The sequence below is a fragment of the Amblyomma maculatum genome, chromosome 10, assembly GCF_055883805.1.
Source record: "Amblyomma maculatum isolate TAMU_Amacu chromosome 10, ASM5588380v1, whole genome shotgun sequence".
Taxonomy (NCBI): domain Eukaryota; kingdom Metazoa; phylum Arthropoda; class Arachnida; order Ixodida; family Ixodidae; genus Amblyomma; species Amblyomma maculatum.
The window spans coordinates 167689120-167713842 of record NC_139353.1 but is presented as its reverse complement, the minus strand read 5'-3'; the positions used below and the strand labels follow the sequence as shown (position 1 = coordinate 167713842).

The 24723-nt window shown below is 45.9% G+C and overlaps 1 protein-coding gene across 1 annotated transcript; it reads right to left on the bottom strand.

Moving 5' to 3' along the window:
* Positions 1-7332: 7332 nt before the first annotated feature.
* Positions 7333-23920, bottom strand: LOC146177875 (uncharacterized). Its single transcript, XM_084581655.1, has 4 exons — positions 23707-23920; positions 20582-20704; positions 16417-16513; positions 7333-7500 (listed from the first exon to the last, which is right to left on the bottom strand). The coding sequence occupies exons 1-3, from the start codon at positions 23918-23920 to the stop codon at positions 16437-16439; spliced, it is 414 nt and encodes a 137-aa protein (XP_084437781.1). The 3' UTR covers positions 7333-7500; positions 16417-16436.
* Between the last annotated feature and the right edge of the window lie 803 nt (positions 23921-24723).

The following is a 24723-nucleotide window of genomic DNA, read 5'->3' as shown; positions in this document are numbered from 1 at the left end:
GGTCGGCAATGGTAATTGTCGCAGTGCACATACCAATCACAGTAGCTATGTTGCCATCAGCAACACAGCTACTGTGACGCAGCACAGAAGATGGCGAAGCGGGCAGTGGCGCGGGGCGGAGCGCTCGCGCCAGGCCCGCTGGCCATTAAAGCATATTTCATCGTCATGTCGTCACGTAGTTCTGTTTCTGTTGTGTCGCCGTGTTTCATCGCTTGTCATGCCACCACGTAACATTTGGTTGGAGGTGCGGTTCATCCCCATCCTCGCCTTGCACTGTCGAAGCCAACCGTACGCCGGGTTCATCTGCCGAAAGCCCGTGGAGATCCCCGCCCAGCTCTGCCCTAGCCCTTTTTGCTCAGACCCGACCAGCTGCTGTCCCCCGCCTCGTCCCCAGCCCTGACCACAACACACGACGACCAGGAAAAGCCCAAAGCCGACACTACCGACCCTACCGACCCCACGACGAAGCGACCTCACGACCACTCGAGCGAAGACAGCACCCCCGCCCAAGCTGTTCGGCGTGTCCATGAGCCTTGGCCTTCGGCAAGCGGTGAAGATTGAACTTGATGCTCCGGTGCAAGCATTCTGCCCATCTTCGCATTCATTGTGGTGTCCAGCGTTTCATGTCCCAATTCTATGTCTTTGTTCATCGTCACGTCATGCATTGGATTTCTAGCAATCGATCGGGACGATCGCTCAGTGGCCCCGGGTAATACTACGAAGATGACGAAGCAGGCAGTGGCGCGGGGCGGAGCCTCGCGCCGGGCCCGCTGGTCATTAAAGCATATTTCATCGTCATGTCATCACGTCGTTCTGTTTCTGTTGTGTCGCCGTGTTCCATCGCTTGTCATGCCACCACGTAACAACATTTAAAGGTGTTTGAGGAATGCAACTTTGGGCTAAAAATCATGTTTGAAACAGCCAGAAACCATTTACATACATATTTTAGATATGCGGATTAAAATGGATAAATGTCATGTCTGCTTGCTTTACAGAACTTGTCCACCAAGCCGATTCTCAGTTTTAACTGAAGGTATTTCGAGATATTTCAGAACTGAATAGCTAAACCATGCCTCAAAAATACAGTGAAGAAACCATGTTTCCAAATGGTGGACAGCAGCTTCGAAGCCGCGGTCACCAGACTAAGGGAAGCAGCTTACCCCCAAAAACAACTGTTTGCACGCATCTCCGGTGAACTGGTTAAAGAAGTGAAACTAACACAGGCGCACCGCCTCGGGCAAAACAGGAATAAGGCGCAATTCACAGTCATCCCATATATTCACCGCCTCTCACATGGTATGAAGAATGTGCCTAATCGATATCAGGTAGATGTGTTTCTCTATGCTCTGATGAAATTAACACGCATATGCCCATCCGTGCATCGCAAGCTCGAACCTTCGAACCGTTGTGGTCGTAACGGCTACACTACACGCCATGAAAAGTTGAATGCACCGAAGGCGTCGTGTATCAGTTCGACCTCTCCTGCGGCGCCAACTACATAGGACAGAAAGGACGATGTCTGAACACGCGCATTCAAGGTCACAGCTACAACGTCAGTAAGAAAGACAAGAATTCAGGCGTCGCGGCCCACTGCCTCACACGCACAGGGATGCTCACCCTTAGTCATAACTACTAGAGTAGTGTATAGACACTTCGATAAGACTACGCGAGAGATGGTTGAATCTTTTCACATCACAAAACATCGCAGCACGGGTATCACCAAACCCGACATTTTTCTAACCAACAATGAAGTTGCATATCTAGATGCAAGATGACTGAACGGTGGTCTATTTTTCATGACCGTTGTTTATATAGTTCTGCGTACTTTTAAGTCTTTCTTTCCTTTTAGGTGATTTCTTTCGCACATGTGTATGGAGTATGGAGTTTATATAATAAGTATGGTGTAATTTGAGAGTAACGGATCGTCCTGCGTAGTCTGCATTAGCCCCCGTGATATCTCGCGCTGTTCGATATGGGATGGTTGGCCTGGTCTTTCAGCGGGCGTCACGTAAAAGCATGTAGTGTAACACCACTTTCTTCAAGCAGTAAGGTGCTGAAATTGCATGCATGTACTGGTCTGATCAATGACACATGCGTGGTAGTGCTTGCACATCACAAAAAACACAAAAGCAGAATGGAGTGTCGGAGAAGCAACAGCAGTTTGATGTCAGCTCTTGGACGTGATCAAGCAGCAACACGATACAGTAAATGGTAGAGAAGTCATTGAAGTAAGGTGGGATATACAGCTCCAATAATAGCACGAAGTAGAATGTAGCAGAATATTGCAGCAGCAGTACGGCCAAGCATGAAAATGAAAAAGGCGCATAAAAAAGCTCGCACAGTTACACACGACTTTGTTTTTCGTGTGTAAAGCTATTTGCAAAACATATCGCAATATCACATCACAAAGGCTTGGTATCGAGCTGCAGGCACTGTCGCTTGAACTGTCGCAAGCAATATGTACAGTGTTACATAGAAATTGATAAAAACCATTTATGAAGACGTTAATGTTTCATTGGTTTGTGGGGTTTAACGTCTTAAAGCAATTCTGGCTATGATAGACGCCGTAGTTGAGGACTCCGAAAATTTAGACCACCTGGGGTTCTTTAACGTGCACTGACATCGCACAGCACACGGGCGCCTTGCTTTTCGCCTCCATCGAAAAGCGGCCGCCGAGGCCGGGATTTGATCCCGCGTTCTTGGGAACACTAGTCGAGCGCCGTAACCATTGTGCCACCCCGGCGGGGTGTTAATGTTTTATAACCATGATGAAAATTGTGCATAGTGATGCGCCGACGGGCTACACTTTTTAGTGCACACAAGTGAAGGAGAGGACGCGTTCAAGCAAGCGTACAGGAGTCGCCAGAACAAGTAACGACAGCGCTCTTTCCAAATCACTATTACATGAAAGTGCATAGAGAACGATGTAGAGGGGACGGCTAACTGAAACGGAATGCGCTAGCGGCCTGGCGAGTTGAGGGGCGGCCTTGGAGATGTCACGGAAGGTGGATGCAAGGTGCCGTACGATCGGGCGTAATGCGCGCAGTGGCAGGGCGCAGAGCACGGCGACACAGGCGGCCGAAGTGGCCTGGAATACCGCAGGCGTAGCAAATAGGCCGGTTGTCATTAGTGCGCCAAGGATTGTATGGATCTTGCGTTTTATTTTATTGCGTTGGCCGGAACTGTGAAGTGGAAAAGCATAGCGCAGGACAAGAAGGACGGGGCGACGACGAGACAGGACAAGTGCTAGCTTTCAACAGAGCGTTTATTGCGGGAAGAACCATATATACTCTTCGGGATCAGCAGGGGAGGGGAACAAACGAACAAGTTGCTGACAAACAGCCACGTGCTACACCAAGAAATCAAGCTCATTTCCTGGCAGTGCTACAGACGGCTTACTCACACATTTGTCCCCTGCCCGAGGTATCTCCAGTGCTTCCTTATCTGCCTTGTCAGCTCGTTTGCGATGTCCATACAAGATGATCGTCTTATCAAACAGGGGATGACAAGGTGGATCCGCCTCACATTGTTTGCAATGCGCAGCCTAATGGCCATATGTGGCAATGCAACCAACTTTTCTGTGCTCTAGAAGAAGCACATTTTACCATCTGCCGGTTTGGTCAAAGTAGTGCTTTCCACATGAAAGTGAAATTTTGCAAACAACCTCCCTCCTGCAGGGCACATACGGATCTTTGTGCTTAATTGGACACTCCGCTTTCCACGTTCGCATAGGGCAGCACTTCCAGAACAAACTCAAAAACTTTTGCTGTGAAAGCAATATTACGCCAGCATCTCTGATAGCCTGAGTCGCTTTGGGACGTTAAATCCCACAAAACCAAACGAAACTAATATTACGCCAAGTTTCACCTCGTCGCGTAGCCGGTGGCCGGTGGGAACGAATCGCCTTGAACAGCCGTTGCCTAGCAACCGTTTCAGCCGAGCTCCGCCAGATGGCGCCGCAGCCAGCCGCACGGCTGGCTGCGGCGGTGGTTGACAGTTGACAGCCGCGTAGTGCGGACGTGTGTTCCATCGCTCCTCCGATTGCACGTGGCTACCGGAAACGGACGGACTGGCGACAGCGGGAGCTTCCGAAGCGTCAAATAGATGAGTTCTTTCTTTTATTAACTTTATTTCTTTTTCAGCTAGTTAGGTTAGGTGCAGCTTAAAGAATAGATTTTAGCTCTTGGTCCTAGCGGCCTGGTTTTTCGTGCCGGCAGCTAGGTTTTCTTGGCGTTCAGTGTTTAGCTATCTTGTTTAGATAAATATTTTTCTTTCTAGGCTATTGGCATTCGCAGATTTGGTTTTTAACGCGTGTTTGCTAGTCGTTTCTTGTGTCTTCTTTTGGCAATCTGTATATTCTGAGAATTCGTAATAGATATAGTTCAGTCGATGAGCGCTTAAGATGTGCAATCAAAAGAAGGTAAAGTGTACTCAGTGTGAGGCGCAGGTTAATCTCAAAGAAACTCGTTTTGATTCTGTAGGTGAAGCGGAAGGCAGCGACTTTTTGTGTCGATGTTGCGTAATGAATGCACGTCTAGATAGATTTGATCAACAAAGGGGCAGTTTAGTGTCTCGTGTGGAGGATTTAGAAAATGAAGTACGTTTGCTAAGGACGGAAAATCAGAAACTGCTTGGACAGCTTACTCAGATTGAAAAGAAAGGGGCCGACTTTGTCCTTGGAACCAACAAGGACGAACATTCCAATGCGGGCCACCTGGCTGGGGCCACCCTACTGGAAAAATTGTACGAGATTTGTACAAGACTGCTGTACGCAATTATTGCTGCGTACAGCCTAGGTGAACGTACAGCCTAGGTGAACGTACAGCCTAGGAGAACGTACAGCCTAGGAGAACGTACAGCCTAGGAGAACGTACAACCTAGGTGAACGTACACCCAACGTGGCCGTACAGCTTACGTGAAGTGTACGACATACATGGCATGCATGACTGCGTAATCCCATCACAAAACTAAACGCGTATATATGCAGAGCTGTATGTTAAGAGCTGCCACTGGTCTGTGGGCCAGATGTTTCATGTCCGATTTTCTTCTGCTCCTTGAGGTCTGCTGCATGCCAAAATTTAATCAGTTTATCACCACCTGATTTGCCCGTCCCCTTCGCAGGTTGAATTGGCAGCCGCAATTCACCGCGAAGCCGCAGACGTGGCCTAGTGGTTAGAGCGCCCGTCTCAGCTGCGGGAGGTGGTTAGTTCGAAACCCACCGCCGGACACCCACCGGCAAAAATGGGTACAAGCGTCCCCCGGCCTGGCGCTCGGCTTTTCCAGGGGTGTGCGTTTGGGAGAAGCTCCGTAAACCCCGCTGCGCGCCCCTCCTCCGCAGTGGGCCCAAACCCAGTTTCGAACCTCGCAGCCTGCAAAGGTGGTTCTGTTTGTCTTTCAAAGGTACTCGTCCTTTGAAAGACACGGCCCAAATAGTTGCGCCGATGTGGCAGTGATTCGTTCCGCCATCGGACAACAATAAGTCCGCCTTGCGCGGCAACAGCCGATTATGTGGCCCTTTTTTTAGGACTGCTGCAGCTGAGACTCTAGGGGAGCACTTCAGGTGAGGGTCAAAGGGAGTACCTTTGAAAGACAAACAGAACCACCTTTGCAGGCTGCGAGGTTCGAAACTGGGTTTGGGGCCACTGCAGAGGAGGGGCGCGCAGCGGGGTTTACGGAGCTTCTCCCAAACGCACACCCCTGGAAAAGCCGAGCGCCAGGCCGGGGGACGCTTGTACCCATTTTTACCGGTGGGTGTCCGGCGGTGGGTTTCGAACTAACTACCTCCCGCAGCCGAGACGGGCGCTCTAACCACTAGGCCACGGTGGTTAGTTCGAAACCCACCGCCGGACACCCACCGGTAAAAATGGGTACAAGCGTCCCCCGGCCTGGCGCTCGGCTTTTCCAGGGGTGTGCGTTTGGGAGAAGCTCCGTAAACCCCGCTGCGCGCCCCTCCTCCGCAGTGGGCCCAAACCCAGTTTCGAACCTCGCAGCCTGCAAAGGTGGTTCTGTTTGTCTTTCAAAGGTACTCCCTTTGACCCTCACCTGAAGTGCTCCCCAAGAGCCTCAGCTGCAGCAGTCCTAAAAAAAAAAAAAAAAAGGGCCACATAATGGGCTGTTGCCGCGCAAGGCGGACTTATTGTTGTCCGATGGCGGAACGAATCACTGCCACATCGGCGCAACCACCTGGAATTGTAACGCAGACTCGTCAGTCTGCGTTGCAATTCTTGTATTTGCATCAATATGTTTTGAAAATATGTATCATAGTACTGTTGCATGACAGGTGTGTAAAAAATTAGAGCAGTGCAGAATCTGCATTGGAGTAATATGAAAGCACGGATGCTACTGTTGGTTGCTTAATTCACTTCTTGTTTACCCATTTTAGTCTTTGGTACTTTCAAATTGCGTGCCAACACCCTCCTATGCCCCTTTCCGGCTCTACTTCCGGTTGCGTGTCACATCCTTGACGTCACCCTAATTGACTGATTTGACTATTTTAGTCTTTGGTACTTTCAAATTGCACGCCCAATCCCTTCCTATGCCCTTTATTTGGCTCAACTTCAGGTAGCGTGGCGTCAGCTTGACTGGTTTAATTAACATGCATTTGATACATCTCGGCCGCACCCTAACTGACTGACTTAACTATATTTTAGTATTTGATACATTCAAATGTGTCGCCAAGCCATTGCATCACGGTAGACAAGCGGAGTTGTGAACAGCGCTTAACGATCTGGGGGTGGCACAGTGGTAAAGCGCTTGGCTGGGGATCCAAGGGATGGAGGTTAGATTCCCGGTGGAGACAAAATTTTTTTTTTTTTGAGGAGGAGTCGCACACCTCTTAAGCGTTGCTAGGCAATGCTGGCAGAACATGGCGAGGAGGCTGCACAGCTGGCCTTGGCTGTGACGTCACACGTATGCGCAGAACTAGGCTATGTGAAGCCACGCGAAGCTGCAGTCTGATACGCGTAGACAAGCTTTCGCTTCAAAAGGTACGGCATGCAAAAACCTGTGCCTGGTTACCGACCCGCACACAGCGTGAGGATTGTTCGAGACTCAGGATTCAAAAGATGCAAAACAGCAGTGTGATCTTAGAGGACGAGAGACATTGACATAGGAATGCTACCATGCTATAGTGATACTCTGCATGGTTGCAAGGCTCCTACACCACTCCTCATGTTTGTGTTGCGCATAATACTAATATCCCAGCTTTAGGCCTTGTGCAAGGCCTCAATCAGTGTTTGCTGCAGTTGTGACAAAACGTTTTGCCGAAATGATGCCCTCCATGAGATATGCCTCATGTGCAAAGCATGCATGCTTGGAAAAGACACATGTGGTCACCTGGATTGGCTTTATTCATGCCATGTCTCAGCATGGCTGACACACTGCGGTCACAAAACATCTGCTTTCGGTCCACCAGTTTGGAGCTTGGATATAGGTTCCCTTGTTCTGCTGCTGTTGACCTGTTGGGTTCGGGCTTGGATACAGGTTTTCACTGTGCGACGTCTGCAAAATGCAAAAAAAGCAGGACTATATCCCAGATCCAAAAATTCAGCTCATGTTTTTCCAAACATTTTGGGAAAGGGACAAGTAGGTGCTATACTATTATTTGACAACAATTCAATTCAAAAAGTTTCGATTCTGAACTACAGAAATCTGAGGAACTGACACGAGCATACAGACTGTTCAGCATCAGACCCCCCACAAAATTTGATACCTCAGTCGAACAGATATTTCAAGGGCCTTCGAACCATGTCCTATCGATCAATCAGATAAATGAAGGGGAAATGAGGGTATTCGTTATAATACATGAAGAAAAGAAGCCAACAGTCGGCGAGGCCAAGGAAAGCACTGGGGATTGTACTTTTTTTTTTTCAATTTTTGCTTCGGTAATCACACAAATTAGTAATGTAATCTGTTTAGGGGAAAGATAAACACAAAGTAGAAGCAAAAACAATGTGCCGATGGTGGAGACCGAAGCCACGACCTTCGAATATCGCGTCCGGTGCTCTTCCAACTGAGCTACATCGGCCACTGTTCCACCTGCTACTTTCTTACGTATTAATGTTGTCTCTATACGAACCTTGAGAGTGTTCACCAGCGCCGCCCTCAACCATAGCGGTGGACGTGGAATGTCCTGTGTTACCGCCAGCGTCACATAGAATGTGATCAAGAGCGAGGGCGAAAGCTGTGCTTTATGCTACCTATGGCTTCAAGACTTCCAGAACCGAGACCCCCGTAGGCGACAAGCAGATAAATTAAGGGGAATTGAGGGTACTCATTATAATACATGAAGAAAAGAAGCCAACAGTCGGCGAGGCCAAGGAAAGCACTGGGGATTGTACTTTATGGGTTTGGTCCCCACCATCGTCACATTGTTTTTCCTTCTACTTTGTGTTTATCTTTCCCCTAAACAGATTACATTACTAATTTGTGTAATTACCAAAGTAAAAATTAAAAAAAAAAAAAGACGAGTACCCTCATCTCCACGTCCACCGCTATGGTTGAGGGTGGCGCTGGTGAACACTCTCAAGGTTCATATAGAGACAACATTAATACCCAAGAAAGTAGCAGGTAGAACAGCGACCGATGTAGCTCAGTTGGAAGAGCACCGGACGCGATATTCGGAGGTCGTGGGTTCGGTCCCCACCATCGGCACGTTGTTTTTCCTTCTACTTTGCATTTATCTTTCCCCTAAACAGATTACATTACTAATTTGTGTGATTACCAAAGTAAAAATTAAAAAAAAACACACAAAGTACAATCCCCAGTGCTTTCCTTGGCCTCGCCGACTGCTGGCTTCTTTTCTTCACCTATCGATCAATGACATTTGTACACCGCTTCATGAAAAGCTACAATAACTACAAAGTCAAGAGAGCAGTGCAAAACTGGAGATTTAAACGGCCTTCGAGAAGTAGAAGTGTGCACTCTTGGATATGGCTCAGCATACACGGCTAAAGAATAAAAATAAACCTGAAAGATTATGCAATCCTACATATATGATCATATGAAGATGCACCTCGACTCAACCTTCTGCCTCTGCTCCAGAGTGAAGGAAACAGCTGTTCCTCTACTCAAGGCTTGGTTAGAATTCATGACGGCCTCCGAGCGTTCCTTCCAACAAAGTCTTCTTGAGAAATACCATGCGGAAAGAATGCATGGAGACCTTGACTGAAACCTTTAGCCCCAGCGATCCTCGAGGCATTTTTTTTTAGAAATGAAGCTTTACTTTAATCGCTCCTCGAGTGCAGGAGAAAACTCAAGTTTTCTCACGAATTTCAAAGTTGCAATGACGCTAATATAGGGCCACTTCGACCTCCACTTGCAAACATGAGGCATTGTAGAGTTCACACGCTGTGCGGACTTCATTCTACTGCATACACAGCCTTTCATTAAAGCGGATACAATAAGATTCACAGACCCACTTTTTGAAGCATTGGCTCTGTGGGAACCTATCTGACTCGAAAATACTGAAACATTGTTTCAAGTATGACCAAGACAAGTCTCCCGAAGTCCATGCAGCTAACGATGAGTATGTATAGCTGTTGTCAGGTGCAGCTTTTAATGCTGTAGTTGATCACCGCATTATACTGCTGTGGTATAGGCATATTTCAAGTTGTCACCGGATGCCTCAGCAACATTTCAGAGCGTGCCGAGTGCCAAATTGCAGCAAGCATTTGACGGCTAACAGCAAACAAAGCATGTGCAGGGGTTTCTATGAACCACTGTGAACAGTGGTGCAATTGTAGGGAATGGCATATTGTAAATAGGAAGAGGGAGGTACCGGAGGTGCTTGGTTAGAATTCATGACGGCCTCCGAGCGTTCCTTCCAACAAAGTCTTCTTGAGAAATACCATGCGGAAAGAATGCATGGAGACCTTGACTGAAACCTTTAGCCCCAGCGATCCTCGAGGCATTTTTTTTTAGAAATGAAGCTTTACTTTAATCGCTCCTCGAGTGCAGGAGAAAACTCAAGTTTTCTCACGAATTTCAAAGTTGCAATGACGCTAATATAGGGCCACTTCGACCTCCACTTGCAAACATGAGGCATTGTAGCGTTCACACGCTGTGCGGACTTCATTCTACTGCATACACAGCCTTTCATTAAAGCGGATACAATAAGATTCACAGACCCACTTTTTGAAGCATTGGCTCTGTGGGAACCTATCTGACTCGAAAATACTGAAACATTGTTTCAAGTATGACCAAGACAAGTCTCCCGAAGTCCATGCAGCTAACGATGAGTATGTATAGCTGTTGTCAGGTGCAGCTTTTAATGCTGTAGTTGATCACCGCATTATACTGCTGTGGTATAGGCATATTTCAAGTTGTCACCGGATGCCTCAGCAACATTTCAGAGCGTGCCGAGTGCCAAATTGCAGCAAGCATTTGACGGCTAACAGCAAACAAAGCATGTGCAGGGGTTTCTATGAACCACTGTGAACAGTGGTGCAATTGTAGGGAATGGCATATTGTAAATAGGAAGAGGGAGGTACCGGAGGTGCAGTTGTGCCATGGAACACCTGTGCTGCACACATCGATGGCTTGCAGATTGCCTCAGTGCATAATGTTTTAGACGCACGGTGCTGTGGGGAGGGGGGGTCAATTCTGTCTTCAGAGTGGCTCAGGGATATTCGCAGTCAAGTACATTTACAATTACAGATCCTAGCTTGCTTGGAAACAAGCGGCATTTGATTCTGGAAAGCCAAATTTCTTGGCTGGGCTGCATGCGCTGCAATATGCTTCTTTGCACTTTACATGTGCTCAACGCTCACCGCCGAGCACTTCGAGTGCAAACACGCAACTAGGTCACTAGATTTCACAGCAATTCTAGCACTTCTCAATGCCTAAATCCTGTTCTACACAAGCTTTATGTCAATGACAGAAAATGTTGCCAGACGTGAATTGTTTTCAGCCATTTTTCACAGCTGCCTTGTTCATGCAGTTTGCAAAACATATTTTTGTTCTGTTGTGGCCAAAGAAAGACACAAACGCAGGCAGCCAGGAACGTGAGTTTTATTCACGAATGCCTTTGCTTATATAGCCCTTGTCTTGCGCATGCGCCTAAACTGACATCTGATATTGCGCAAAACAAGGGCTATATAGGCCGAGGCATTGGTGAATAAAACTCACTTCCATTCCCAGCTGCCTGCGTTCGTGTCTTTCATCGGCCACAACAGAGCAGTTTTACTAGGCTGGGACTTTTTTTTATGCAATAAAGCAACTCAGGCTATGAGTAGTGAACTTAGACAGCACCGCGAGTCTGAAGACGTCTGTACTACCCTGATATGACAACTAAGCCATTGATGCCTCTAGCACAAATGTTCATTGTTCCAAAGGCTCAACTGCGCTGCTGTGGGCCCCCAGCTTCCTTTATACGTATGTGCTAAGACCAAAAATGGGAAGACTGCCCAATAGGGGGTGATGAAGAGGCCATGTTTGATGTTTCAATGTCCGAAAGGGGGGGGCTGCCACTTTCAGGCAGTGTCTGATGAGTCCTAATCTAAACATCCTGAGCATACACACATGCAGCAGCAAGCGTGCAATACATGTCTAAAGGTGTACGCCGAGATATCTACAGGCCGTCACAGAGTGTTCTCGCTATGTCTCCATAGCTAAAGCAAAACTGATCTGCGTGCCCACCACCGCAGTTTTCTCTCAGCACCATCGGAGTGCTGTAAGTCTTCAATGCAAAACCATTACTAGCCCTTTTACACGTAATGTCGTCTTCGACCGTTGTTGGCTGTGATGGTTCTGAAAGAAGAGCAATCACGCCATTGTTGTGCATAGAGCAGCTTGGTAAGATGAGGCATGCGGCTGAGCTCAATACAGGAGGATCAGATGGCGTGACATTTGGAAAAACCCTTTAACGTGAAGTGCACTGAGCAGCTGCCCTTAGTTCAGATTGAAAGCGAAGCCAGCAAAGCATCTATATCTACTGTGGCTGCATTAGCTGTGCACCGCTGCCTACAAGAAACGAAGTACATCAACTGTGTGTGCAGCCAGCCACACCTACTCTCGCTCAGCTAAAGTCTGCTTTGATTGATTTCCTGCTTAGCCAATGATGCCAATGGTGCTAGTGGGGCCTTTGATGGAGATGCTGGCAATTAAGACGTGGCTGCTGATTCCGCAGTGCCGGTTTTGCAAAAGCCATTCTTTGCAGGCAGAAGCCCCTTATCGAAACATTTAGGCAGTGATCGTGCAATCAGAAAGTTCGGTCAAAAATCTGGTTTTCTGGTAAATCAAAGGGTTGGAAGGTATGTACGCAACATGCCTTTCCCCACAAGTGTGTCCCTGTCTCTGGAAGTCACCATGCAGAGCAAACTTGCTCTTAGTCCTCAAATGTGTATCATAGCTCTGCATTAAGTAGGTTCTGAAACATTGCTCCCATATAGTGACAATTTGAAATGTGCAGCACCACAGAAGTATGTGATGATCAATTACAGCATTGCAGTTTGTGATAGGCCATGGTTATGCATACTTGGTGTCAAAAGCTGGGATGTCAGGAGGGTAGCCAAAGCTGTATCCACGAAACAATATGCCAGAAGTTCTGGGTTGAACAGGGTTGACCTGGGCCGTCACTCAGCCAATGCTTCACAAAACAGATCTGTGCATACTCACTGCATCCACTTTTGTGAAAAGCTGGATAAACTCGCAGAACAAAGCACAAATAGCGAGCAAATGATATAATGTCCCGTGTTTACAAGTTGAGTGGCAGTCGATGAGCCCTCAAGGTCACCTAACTGCCAACAAATGAAAAGCAGGCATTGAGGGCTGCATGGAGTTGAAGTTCAAGTGAAAGTATTTTTTGTGAAGTGCCAATTTCCTGTCACGATACTCAATCTCACAAGCTGTATGCTGCCCTGCGAATGGCACAAGAGCCCTGGCCCATTCAGGATCATACAGATTATAATAGGTAATTGTGCTCCAACGTGCCTCTTGCTCCTTGAACTGACCAGGGTGAAAATGGGGGCACAATTATCTACAAAGGCTCTTTGCAAAACTCAAGAGTATCAGCTATCCTGCATAGCGCAATTCCTGTGGGAAAATATTTTTGCAGGTCCTGGGTGCACAGTCACGTCACACATGGATGACGTAGCCTATACGACACATATATGTATCTCCTAGATTTTTTTTAACAGATGCGCGCTGCTCAGTCAAGACGAGATGCGCGGGAATGTAGTGAGCACTGATTCTGTGCGTTTGCAATTTTTTGCTTTTGTTCTGTTTCTTTCGATAGTTTAGTGTACAGCTTGTATGGGTATGCAAAGCGACGCGGGGACTCTGGAGTTGAGTCGGCTTTTTCGCATCATGTCACCGGGATGGTGCGTTTGCTCTCCGCAGTGTAATGAATATGTGCAAGAGTACTTGCCGTATGTGGGGCTGCATATATTCAGTACCAGAGCTTGAGTTATTTGCGTTATACACATGCAGTTTTGTAGTGGCGCAAAAAATTATTCTGTCAAGACAGAGTATCTTCTGAACGGTGCATAAACATTGATGTTTGGATTAAGCCATGAAATAGTATACAAGATGTTTCACATAAGGTTTGGTTTGGGGTTTAATGCCCCAAAGTGATTCAGGCTTGTATCACATAGCGGGCTTAACTTAAGGTACAAAACCTGCCCCAGTGCACGGGCACAGAAGCAGCCAAATCTTCAGTGCTCCCTCCACTGCCACTCAGGCTATCGCAGCGCACACCTCACTGCTACGGGAAAAAAGGAGCAAGCGTGCATACTGCTCTGTGCTTTGCCAAGGGCAGCTCCAGGCGGTCACTCGTTTGAAACAGCACCACCTGCGCTGGCCAAACCCCCCCGCCCCCATTTTTTTATCCTCTCCGCACTACTAAGTAAAAAAAAAAAGGAAGAAGCATACATGCTGCTGTGCGCTTAGCTCGGAGAACAGCTAGACCCCCCTCCCACTACCTCCACTCCCCCTTCCCATCCACCCACAATTTATCAAGCGCCCCGGGCAGCTTGAAGCAGTCACTCGTTTTAAAGCACTTTGACAGCCAACCTCCCAGTACCCTTTCGTCCTTCCCGCATAGACGAGAAAGACCTTGCAGCCCTTTTCTCACTCCCTCCCAGTAGAATGAAAAAGGAAAAAAAACCGCCACGCAGGATATGCAGGAATAATACAGACACGTCACTTTTGTGTCAACAAGGTATGAGTTGCTTTGGCCTGAGCAGAAGATAGGGAGGACTAAAGATTTGACTGCTTCTGTGCACAGTGTGTTAGAGCACAGGGCTCAATCGGCCACCTTTGTACCTTAAGTTAAACCCGTTACATGAAACAACTATAGTGCTAAAAAATTGTTAGTTCAATAACTAAGCCACATCTTGTATAAATTCACAGCTTAATTTCAAACATCAACATTTATGTGCCCTTAGAAGATGCTCTGTCTTGACAGCTACTTCTTTTCACCACTACAAAACTGCAAGTGTGTGGTGTGCATGTGTGCAAATAACTCATGCGCTATAAATATGTTCGCAGCCCCACATAGGGTCAGTACCCTTGCACATTTTCATTACAATGAGGAAAACAAACGCACGATCCTACTGCGAAGAAGCAGACTCATGACTCAGTTCTTGTGTCGCTCGAATATCAGCAACCCTGCCAAACCACCAGAAGAAAAAGAACGAAAGCTAAGCAAAAATTGCGAACACACAGAATCAGTGCTCACTCCACATTCCCCCGCATCGTGCCTTTTGACTGAACAGCGCTTTTCTCTCAAGAAAAAAAAGAATACAAACTCCACGAGTAATGTGTAGGTGACATATAGTAGGCTATGTCAATGAAGTATTATGTGATTGTGCACTGAGGACCTGCAAAAATATTCTCCCAATCCCCGTTGCGGCAGAAGTTGGGTGCCATGCTGAATATTTCTGTATTAAGTCTCATGTTATGCACGAATCTTGGGAGGAGCATGCCTTCTCTATTGAAAACCAGAAGGGAAGGGAGGGGGGTTATGAATGGTACCTGTAAGGTTAAGGTGCTCTTAAGAGCTTAATCCCTTTAATAGAGAGAGCAAACCAAGGCAGAGTGGAGCAGGTAATGGATGTGGTCATTGTCACAAGAGATGTCTCCCGGCAGCACCCTATTTCTGCCCCAAAACAGGTTTTACCGCCACAGTGAAGGGGTTTTCGCTGAGGAGAGAAGCACTGCAGAAGTATTCTGCCAGAACAACCCCATACCGCCATTTACATTTGCTGAAACTTGTGAGTTCTCCCTCCTCACTCACAAATCATGAGGATGTGCTTTGGTCTGCTCTCCATGGAAGGGGTATGGTATCGGTTACCTTTAAGCCTCAAAACAATGCTTTTCACAAACACGCACATATTTCAAGGTGGAAGCAAGGCCACCTGTTTTTTGCCACATTTGTTATCATCAGCAGCTGCATTTCAATGAGGACAGAAGCCAGCAACACTTTCCTCAGTAGTTTGTAGTACCTCCGCCGCCAATACAGCTAGCCGAGAAGTAATAACTGCTTGACATGATTCCACATGCACAAATTACATCAGCTTAACACTTAAAAGTACAGATAACACTGAATTTTCCCATCCAATTAAATGCTCAACCACTTCCTTCTCAGTTGCTGCAGTGCTACTGGCATCCCGGTACGTGGCATCCCAGCCATGGCGGTATGGTGAAAATCTGCAACCAGTATGCACTCAAGAACTCTGATCACATGTGGCCGGCCTGCCACTACTCAGAATACTGTCAATCATATTCAAATGAAAGATGGTAGTACTTATATGAAAGCAGTGCAATGTCAAGACTACTGAAACCTATATCGACTGCATTGCCCCTACTGTACTCTGCTAATTTAATTTGCAGTCAGAGGAATATAACTAGCCCAACAACTGCAGCAACCACAGTGAAGGTGCATGAGCTTCACTTCAAGGTGTACTATCCTCACATCTTATAAAATCAGCTGGTAATGAGATTTGTTTCAAAACTTCTGGCTTTTCCTACCTTAAAAAGAAACTTGCATTTTCTGTAAAATAGCATTTTAGTGAATAGAATGCAGAAATGTATAACACAAGCTAGCTTCAGCTTGTCCTCAATGTCCTTTTATTACCCTAAAGCTGAACATTAGCTATGAGAGACATCATGAAAGAGGGCTTCTGGGCTAATTTCCAGAGCCCTCCCTCTTCCACAAAAAGTTCTTTAAACTGTGCACTGGCACTGCCCAACATGTAGGCAAATTTGCATTTTGCCTGTATCGACAGGCCCCAGGCACCATTCCATTCCATATTCTCAGGCTCAGCAGCCAAATGCCATAGCCAGTAAGCAATGGCAGCAATCAAAGAAAACACTGAAGAAACCTGAACCTCAAAATAAACATAAGGAGCCACAAATGCAATAGCAGGTTAGGCAGATAAGAAACTACACATGCTGAAAAATGTCTTCAGCACTTACATCAATTTCCTACTTGCCCATCATAGCACTGTGCGATTCTGGCAAAGGGTATTGTAGAGCTTGAAGAAGCCATTGCTTTGAAGCCACATGGAGCTTGCTGTAAGGTAAAAAGTACCATGAACCAACAAATCAAAGCGTAATATAGTGCAAGACCTACATGCAGAGGCTTTGTGAGCAAGAAATAAAGGCATAGAATAGGAACACCACAATACTCTTGAAATGATGCGTGGCATGCTGGTGTAAGTCACTGTATGAATTCGCCTCTGCCTGCTAAGTAATCCTAGATTAATATTTTTTTGGATTCAAACTTTCACTTTAGGATTGAATTCGTTGAAGGGCGACTGCCTATAAAGCCAGAGAAGAAACAATGTTGACATCACCCGAGACATACCAACACTGAAATAAATCCTTTCACTCCATCTCGTCGCCAGCCTGGCAAAAGAACAGGTCAGGCATCACAGTGGCCCTAGTTACAAATAAAGCATTTACTTGATTTTAACTGCAAGTACATTTTAACATCAACCTATCCATAATCCACTAATGCCCACTAGGCCCAAGATCAGACAAGCTCTCCCTTTATGCTTTATATCGAGCGAGCCTCTTAATTTGTAGTGCAGGGCCTTAATACATGCCTGTAACTACAATACTACTTTTCTAAGAGATGTGGAACTTCATTAGAATTCATTTTATGACCTAAGTAGCAGAAATTGTATTTTATCTTGAACAAAGCAGCCCGAAAAAACAAGGCTGTGAAAGGAGACAAGACAGGCGCTAACTTGCAACATATAAAGGAGTCAAGCGACAATGCAAACCACTCAATCACTTATAAGCAGAAAGCAAAACATGAGTCACTAAAATTTAAGAGCACTTCCCTAATTAGATATCCCAACTCACTGCATGTTAACACGATGGATGGCTCACTAGCACATTCATTACCTAGTCGTGAAATGCCTTCAGCTTCAATGATTTTCCAGCTGATTTGAAATGGATGACAGCCAGAATGTGCGCAGCTGAAAGAAACTGAAAGCAACCAGTGCATTCTTTACAATGCACAGCCAAGTTGGTACCTCTACCTATATCTACATAAATGGAACCGCTCGGATATTTTAGTGATTGATGTTTTGCTGTCTGCTTATCAGTGACTGAGCAGTTTGCGGCGTTGCTTGGCTTTATATATTTCATGTTTGCATCAATAAAATTTAGTTGCGAGTTACTGCCTGCTTGCCTCCTTTCACATCCTTGTTTTTTCGTGCTGCTACTTTCAAGATGACGCCTTACCAACTCATGCAAATTGCCATCCTTCTCAAAGTATGTTAGTCAAAGAAATTTACTTCATTTGGTACTGACCAACACACATGACCAGGTTTGATGCAACTTAAAGGCGATCAAAGAGAGTACCATCATAAAGCATGAAAGTTGGCTCAGAAATGCACCTTTCCATGCCAGTGTAGCTTGCACAGACATGAATTTCTGTGGTAAACAAAACACTGGGCTGCTGCAAGGGTGGTACAGCAGAAGCAGAGGGTGCTCCGACAGTAAGAGGAAATATGGCATTGAATCTTGCTATACACGGAGACATGTTGTGGGCTATGCAGCCAAGGTACGAAAGGAAAGGAGACAAGTTTTAGTCTCTTTGCCGAGGAGAGTGGTTTGCTCACTATTTGGGCTAGGCATGTGCAGGCTTGAAGTGAAGGGAGAAAGTTGGAGAGTTAATGCAAGGTCACTAGCGCTGAAGTAACCCACTCTACATGGCAAGGGAAGAGAGGTATGTTGCCTTCACTTTCTTGCCTAGCTTCAGCTGCATAGCCAGACATTTAACCCTGAGTATAGTGATGTGCTACCGTGTAGAATTGAACACTGAAAGTAGCACAGGAGTACAGCATCATTATTCTATCCATGATAAACAGGTAATACAGGTAAAGAGCATGCTGCGCTCTAAGGTTGCTGACGACGTATTTACTTATCTTACATTAAAAAAAAAAGTTAGTGACCCATAAATATGATACTTCTGCTATTATGAGAACTCCACAGCTATGTAAATTGCATGAAGAAAGTGAACCTATGGATAGCTTGCACTGACGACTCACTAGGCACCCACTGGTGAACCAAAAGTAGAGCAAAAATCTGTCTAATTTGCATTCACCATCTTCATCATGCAGGTATTGCAGACACTAAGCACAGTTCACCATCATAGCACTTATGATATCATCCAAGCCATCTATAAAAGCTACCCAAATTATTACATGAACATTTCAGTAGAGATATGACTTTCCAAGGGTCATATTATGACACTGACCAAATTCTCATGAAAAAAAAAAATTATGACCAAATCAGCACCTTTCTCGGAGTTCAGTGCATGGGCGTGAGATATGCTTTTACACTTCTTTTCGTCAACTGCTACTGTTTCAGGAAAAGGGGTCATCAAACTAAGTAACCTGAGTAGAGTTGCAAACAACGAAATTTAGGAGTGTGGTGAGGGGCAGACTTTGTGGCATTGCGAAGGTACTCTACTAATGCTAACAGTAGGCAGCCTTGATTTGATCATGGTGTTCAACATTGTAGATAGCTCTGGATAATTTCGACCATCTACGCTTCTTTAGTGTGCACTGACACTATAAAGCACATGGGCACCTAGCATTTTTCCACCATCGAAATGCAACCACCCCAGCTAAGACCGAGCCCGCGTCACCCAGCTCACTAGTCAAATGTCCTAAACGCTGAAGCTGCCACAGTAGGGTGTAGGCAGCCTTGAGGCAGGGTTGCATTTGCAGGCATGTTTTGTACAAGTCAAGCTTATATAAGCTAGGTATGGCCAAACTGTGGCTCATGAGTAGCATGAGGCTCCTTGCAAAGTCCAGGTGCAGTTCACGACTGCTTGGTACCTGTCCACCTCTCACCATTCACAGTATTTCTGCATCTACAGCCAGCTTCTTTTTTTTTTTTAGGAAAAAACAAAACAAAAATACAGCCAGCTTCTCTGTTCTTTCCCCTTTAAGTTCCAAACCACCTTTTGTTTAGTATTCTTTTGAACAATGAAACAATGTGCCACCCTATGGACACACATCGAACAGAGCTGCTCACGACTGTAAACATGCTCATTCGAGAACTTCAATCTGCTTGCTTTACAAATGGGGCAGTAGAGGCATATTAACAGTCGTGGCATGAGTTCTTCACTCTGACCACCTGCTTTGTTAAATAAAAAAAAAAGTCATTATCATCATTTACTTTGCTCTTTGTAATTTAGTCGAGAGTTCTCATTAAAGGTATGGCAGCTGTTGCTGTAGGCCCATAGTTAACGAGCTGTCTGACATATGCCCGCACTGCACTCGCTTGCTCATACATGGAGCTGAGCCTTAGCAACCTTCGTGGTGATGCAAAGAGATGTTTGCCCATGCTAACATCTTGGCATTTCCATAATGGCGCAGATCAGTGTCTCCACTCCCACTTGTGCTGTGAGCATTCCCGTCACTAACACATATTGAAACCAAAAGCGATGGCAGCAGGCAATGTGACATATGCCAGCAGAGAGATGTTCACTTGCTTTTCCTCCACATATAGTGAATTACAATCCCAGAACTTAAGTGGATTGCCCGCTCCACAACAGAGCACCTGCATCCAGCACAAATTGTGTCCCGACTGTGTTTGGAACTCATGCTAGCGCAAGTAGGTAGTGCCCATGGACTGACAGAGGAATTGCCAGTCATTCTGTGCGCTAGCCTGTGCTTCGTGTACACATGTCGTCTGTTTTAAACCTGTAATAGGTCTTAGAATGGTGTTGACCTCAACAGTTTATGCCATTCTTTCAGATAGTCTAGTGCGGGCAAGCACGGTAAGATTTCTTTGGCACTATTCTCAAATAAAACAAAGGCTCAGATCACTGTTTTCACTGTTTCAGAGTTGAGGAATGGCTTCGAGTTCACAAATAGCACACAAAGATTGTTTCTGCACATAGTTTTCCAGTCGCACTCTGAGCTGAGGTCTTTAAAAAAGATTATTGCAGAATACTGCTGCTCTCAGACTTGCTGTCCTCAAAAGTGAGCACTAGTTCATGACAGCAATTTGCATTCGTAGCAGCGGCAAGTACCAATAGTCGATTATTGCAGAGGGCACAGCAAGCGCAGCAGAGACAATCTACTGGAAATGGTAGGTGCAGCTGAACACATACTCAAGTAAATTTCCAGCTGGTCCTGTTGATTTCGGCAGAGCAATCCAGACTGCTCCATGGAGCGATCTTGGCTCAGCAATCGCTCCTCATCTGCATTTGGAAGATGAAACCTGTGTTCCGGATCTGCATTTGGAATACAGTTGGTCCAAAATGAGCAGAAAAGAATGTTCTGTAAGTGACCACAGTCTGTTATTGGAATTCACCATTAACAGAGTTTTACTATCTACCACCTCGATCTGCTCATAATTTAGGTAGCATTATAAGTCTGTGATCCTGCAGGGACCTCCGATCTCACACAAAGGATTCAGTGGCGTAGCAGGCACAACACACATCAAGAGGTGCCAGATAGTGTAACTTGTAAGAAATGTTATGCTAACTCTTCGTTACTTGCTAGCAGAGCAAACAGTATGTCCGTCATCAAACCTACTTTTAAACCCTACTTCATGGCAATGGAAAAAGGCATTTCGAGTCCACTTGAGGTCTAACTTAGTACAGTAGCGATGAACAAGCCCCTGAGCCTGCCATGTGCCAAGGCGTAAATGCGCTTCACTGTATTGCACGAGTGAACAACCGGAAGGCTGGAAGCTTGAACAATCTGTTTCCAGAAAATGGTGACGTTGTTTGAGCAGTTAGGTTGGAATAATAAGCAAGCACTCTGCCCGTACCTTCATTTACTGGATTTCCTCTCAAAGGTATGTATGCCCAGCAAACAATGTCTGCAACTTAATCCAGGAGTAAAATCACAGCATGTTCTGAGGACTTCGATCATAACATTGAGTTTTTGATCATTCCAGTCACCTCAACATCAAATCCAAGACATATGTGGCAGCTTATGGAACATTCGCACATACAAAACACACCGAGAAATGCAAGCCAGTCAGTCTAAAGGCAGCCTATCATCCTCATATTGTTCATAGCCTTCCTAGTGCCACCAAGTTTGCTTCCCTACCACCCTCTGAACATGCAATGTTCCACCCCAACTCGGGTTACACACAAGCAGTGCACCAAGAAAGGCAAAAGTTCATCCCTAGCTCCCACTACGTCAACTCGGAAGAATGTGCAGAGTCGGACCAGATATATAAATTTTCACAAGAGAATTCAGTCAAGTGCCATGTTTCCATCTTTCAACTTTACTTGCTCTCTAGCAGATCTAGCTTGGATTCATTTTGCACTCAAAGCTCAAGTTATGTTTCAACAACTTCAACATATTTATCAGGACTGCAGTGCAACTGCCTCTATTATCCAACCTTTTTTTTTTTTTTTTTTTTTGCTGAAGTTGACATGGTGAGTGAGCAGTCTAGTTATACAATAACTTTTTTCCAGTTTTAACAGACAATTAGAGAAATAATTTTTGTGAGCTTTCCTTTTTAAAGCTGCTTTGCTGACAAGTTCCTGCCTGCAAGCCAGTGAAGAAAATGTGGGATTATAGCTATCTGCACACTTCCATTAAATGATCTCAACACTGACATGATGATCAAGTGATATCTAGGAAGATATTGGCACCAGCGCAGCAAGCAGTCTGCTGCTTGTGCATCATGACGGGCCAATGCTATCGAACTGCCAAACCTTTTATCATGTCGAAACACGCTCACCCGATCAATTATGAATTGTGAAAGGCTACGCACTCAAAAGTGGAAACACATCCATCCAAAAAGTAAAAAGAAGTAAATTGCAGAATGTAACGTGACTGTTCAAACCATGTATAGAAGTGCATGCGGCCACCAAACGATTCATAAATGTGGTAGCCATTCATGAGCTAGATCCAGACACACCACCACTTGTTGTTGCGACTAAAGGAAGAAGATAACGAAAATGCACGGGCCTACTACTGGCTCTGTAGCTGAGCCACCTCCACTGCCTCGTGCGGACAGAAGAGAAAATAGAGAAGAAAAAAGTGGGAGAGAGAGGCACGTCGCAACAGCCGTCGTCCACCACTGAAACGGTAGTAGGTACAAAGACTGCCTACAACAGATAGAAATCCAGTGGCAGGCTAGCCCCCGCCGCAAGCTGCGGTGACCTACCAATCGCAGCACCGTAGGGCCAGGAGCAGCCACCCCCGAAACCAGTTCCTTATCAACATCTACAGTTGTTTCTACAAAACATGCATAAATTAAAAAAAACACCACACTGGAATGATACCTTGAGCAAAGGCTTGTTTTGCTTGGAATCCTGCATGCACTCCTCAATTTAAAACCTGCATGAATTTCATACACTGCGTACAAAAAAACCTGCACACATTTTGATTCACATTTCATATCAGGGAAGATGTCGATGGGGCATCTCAGCACAATTAGTAGAGTTTTTTGCTTCATTTGTAGATAATTACACAAGAAAATACTATTGGTACTGTTGAATGCATAATTAACTTTACACCTTACTGCTATTTTTGGACTGAAGGCCTGAGTTTGGTGTCTGTCATTTATATGCACTTTGTAGTTTTTGTGGATTACTTCAGTCAAAACAAATTATGCAAAAGAAAATGTGAAGCCAATACAGGTGAAAAAATTCAAAAATAGCTAAAAAAACTTTTTTTTTTTTTTTTTTTTTTTTTACCTTCTACTTGCACTTAAGGCTCGACAATGGTGCTTTAAGTACGATTACAGCTGAATCATACTGCCGTCGCGTGTTCGCCGGCTCCTTATCCCATAATCCGCAATATTTATAGAACATTTGAATAATGAGCTAGCCCTGTCGTAACGCAGGTAGGTTTTACCGCTTATTCAGTCCGTGTAAATTCAATGCACAAGCGCCGGAGCTTCAACTGCAGCACAACGTAAGGACCGGGTCGAGGCACTTACGAAGTTGCCCATACTAAATTCTTGCCGAAGGCTGAATCGCAGTACGGCACCGGCATCATGCACCCCGCAATGAGCTTACGAATGATGATTTGTACGGCATATTTTACTCCAATCGTGCAGCCCACGACACTGTCTCTTTTCCAAGACGCTGCAAAAGCATTAACACCCCCCCCCCCCCCCCCCCCTTACTTTGTCAAAACCAAACAACCGTTTGTTATGAACGCGTCTTGTTGTTTACGAACTAACAAACTAGCATTGTGTTGGCATGCATGACCAGTTCTGCGCTGTTTTCAGAAGAATGTGCAGGACAGAAGGAAATTTACTTACATCTGAGATGCCAAACGTGTCCCGGGTGGTGACCGCCCTCCAATAGTCCCGCCGTCAGCGTAGTGTTTCCAGTGAAAGCGCACAAAGGAAGACGCACTATCTGTTGGGCACGCCGGCACACTTTTTGCACAGGTTTACACAGAACCTGACGACGCTTCTGCACATCGCACGAGCTATTTTGCTGCGCGTTGTGCCTCGCAAATCTCGAGAGCATGACGCCGCCAGCAGCACAAAAGAAAGCGCGACGCCGCCACCAATGGCTATGACTAGCACTACAGCTTCGGCTGCTTCGGCTGGTTTCGACTTGTTTCGGTTTCGGAAGTTGCCGACTTGAACGGCTTTCGATGTCAAGTGTCTACGCACTAACGCTACATGTTTGTCGTGTATGCGCGCCTGTAGTTTGCGCATTCAGAAATGTGGCGGTGCTAGCGAAAGCTAGCGGTGGCGGAAAAGACCACCGTGAGTTTCGCTTCTTTTTTTGCGATGCTGGAAAAACTATGCGTGCTTGTCATGTACGTCGGGTTGACAGATAAGAAATGCGTTGCGGTGGTTCAGCAAATCGAAGCTTTGGCCCAATGCATCGCCAAGTTCCTTGCGAAAATTCCTGATCATAAACAGCGACAGTGGCCATTGTTTTAGTTGTGTGTTTATATTGGAAGATCAAGTGATTCGTTTGGAAACAGACGCCGAATCCTGCTCGCACACTGTTCCACTGGTCACCCGCGAGCGATACTTTCTTTTGTGATGTGTGCATCACTACTATCAGTGTTCAACTCTTGGATGGTGATGAAATTTTAATGGCTCTAGCTTATAGCAAAAGCAAAAACAGTTGTGTGAAAGCATGGCGCCTGCAGTCAGGCAATATATGCGACATGCAAAAATAGCTTACCGGTCAAGCTTCAAGCGAAGACAGTGTGGGGTGTTTACGTGGGGATCCGGTAAAAACGTCCCCGGAAAAAATGTCCCTATTGGCGAAGTAGGAAAAAATGTCCCCGAACGGGGCTGGAGTCTTGCGCT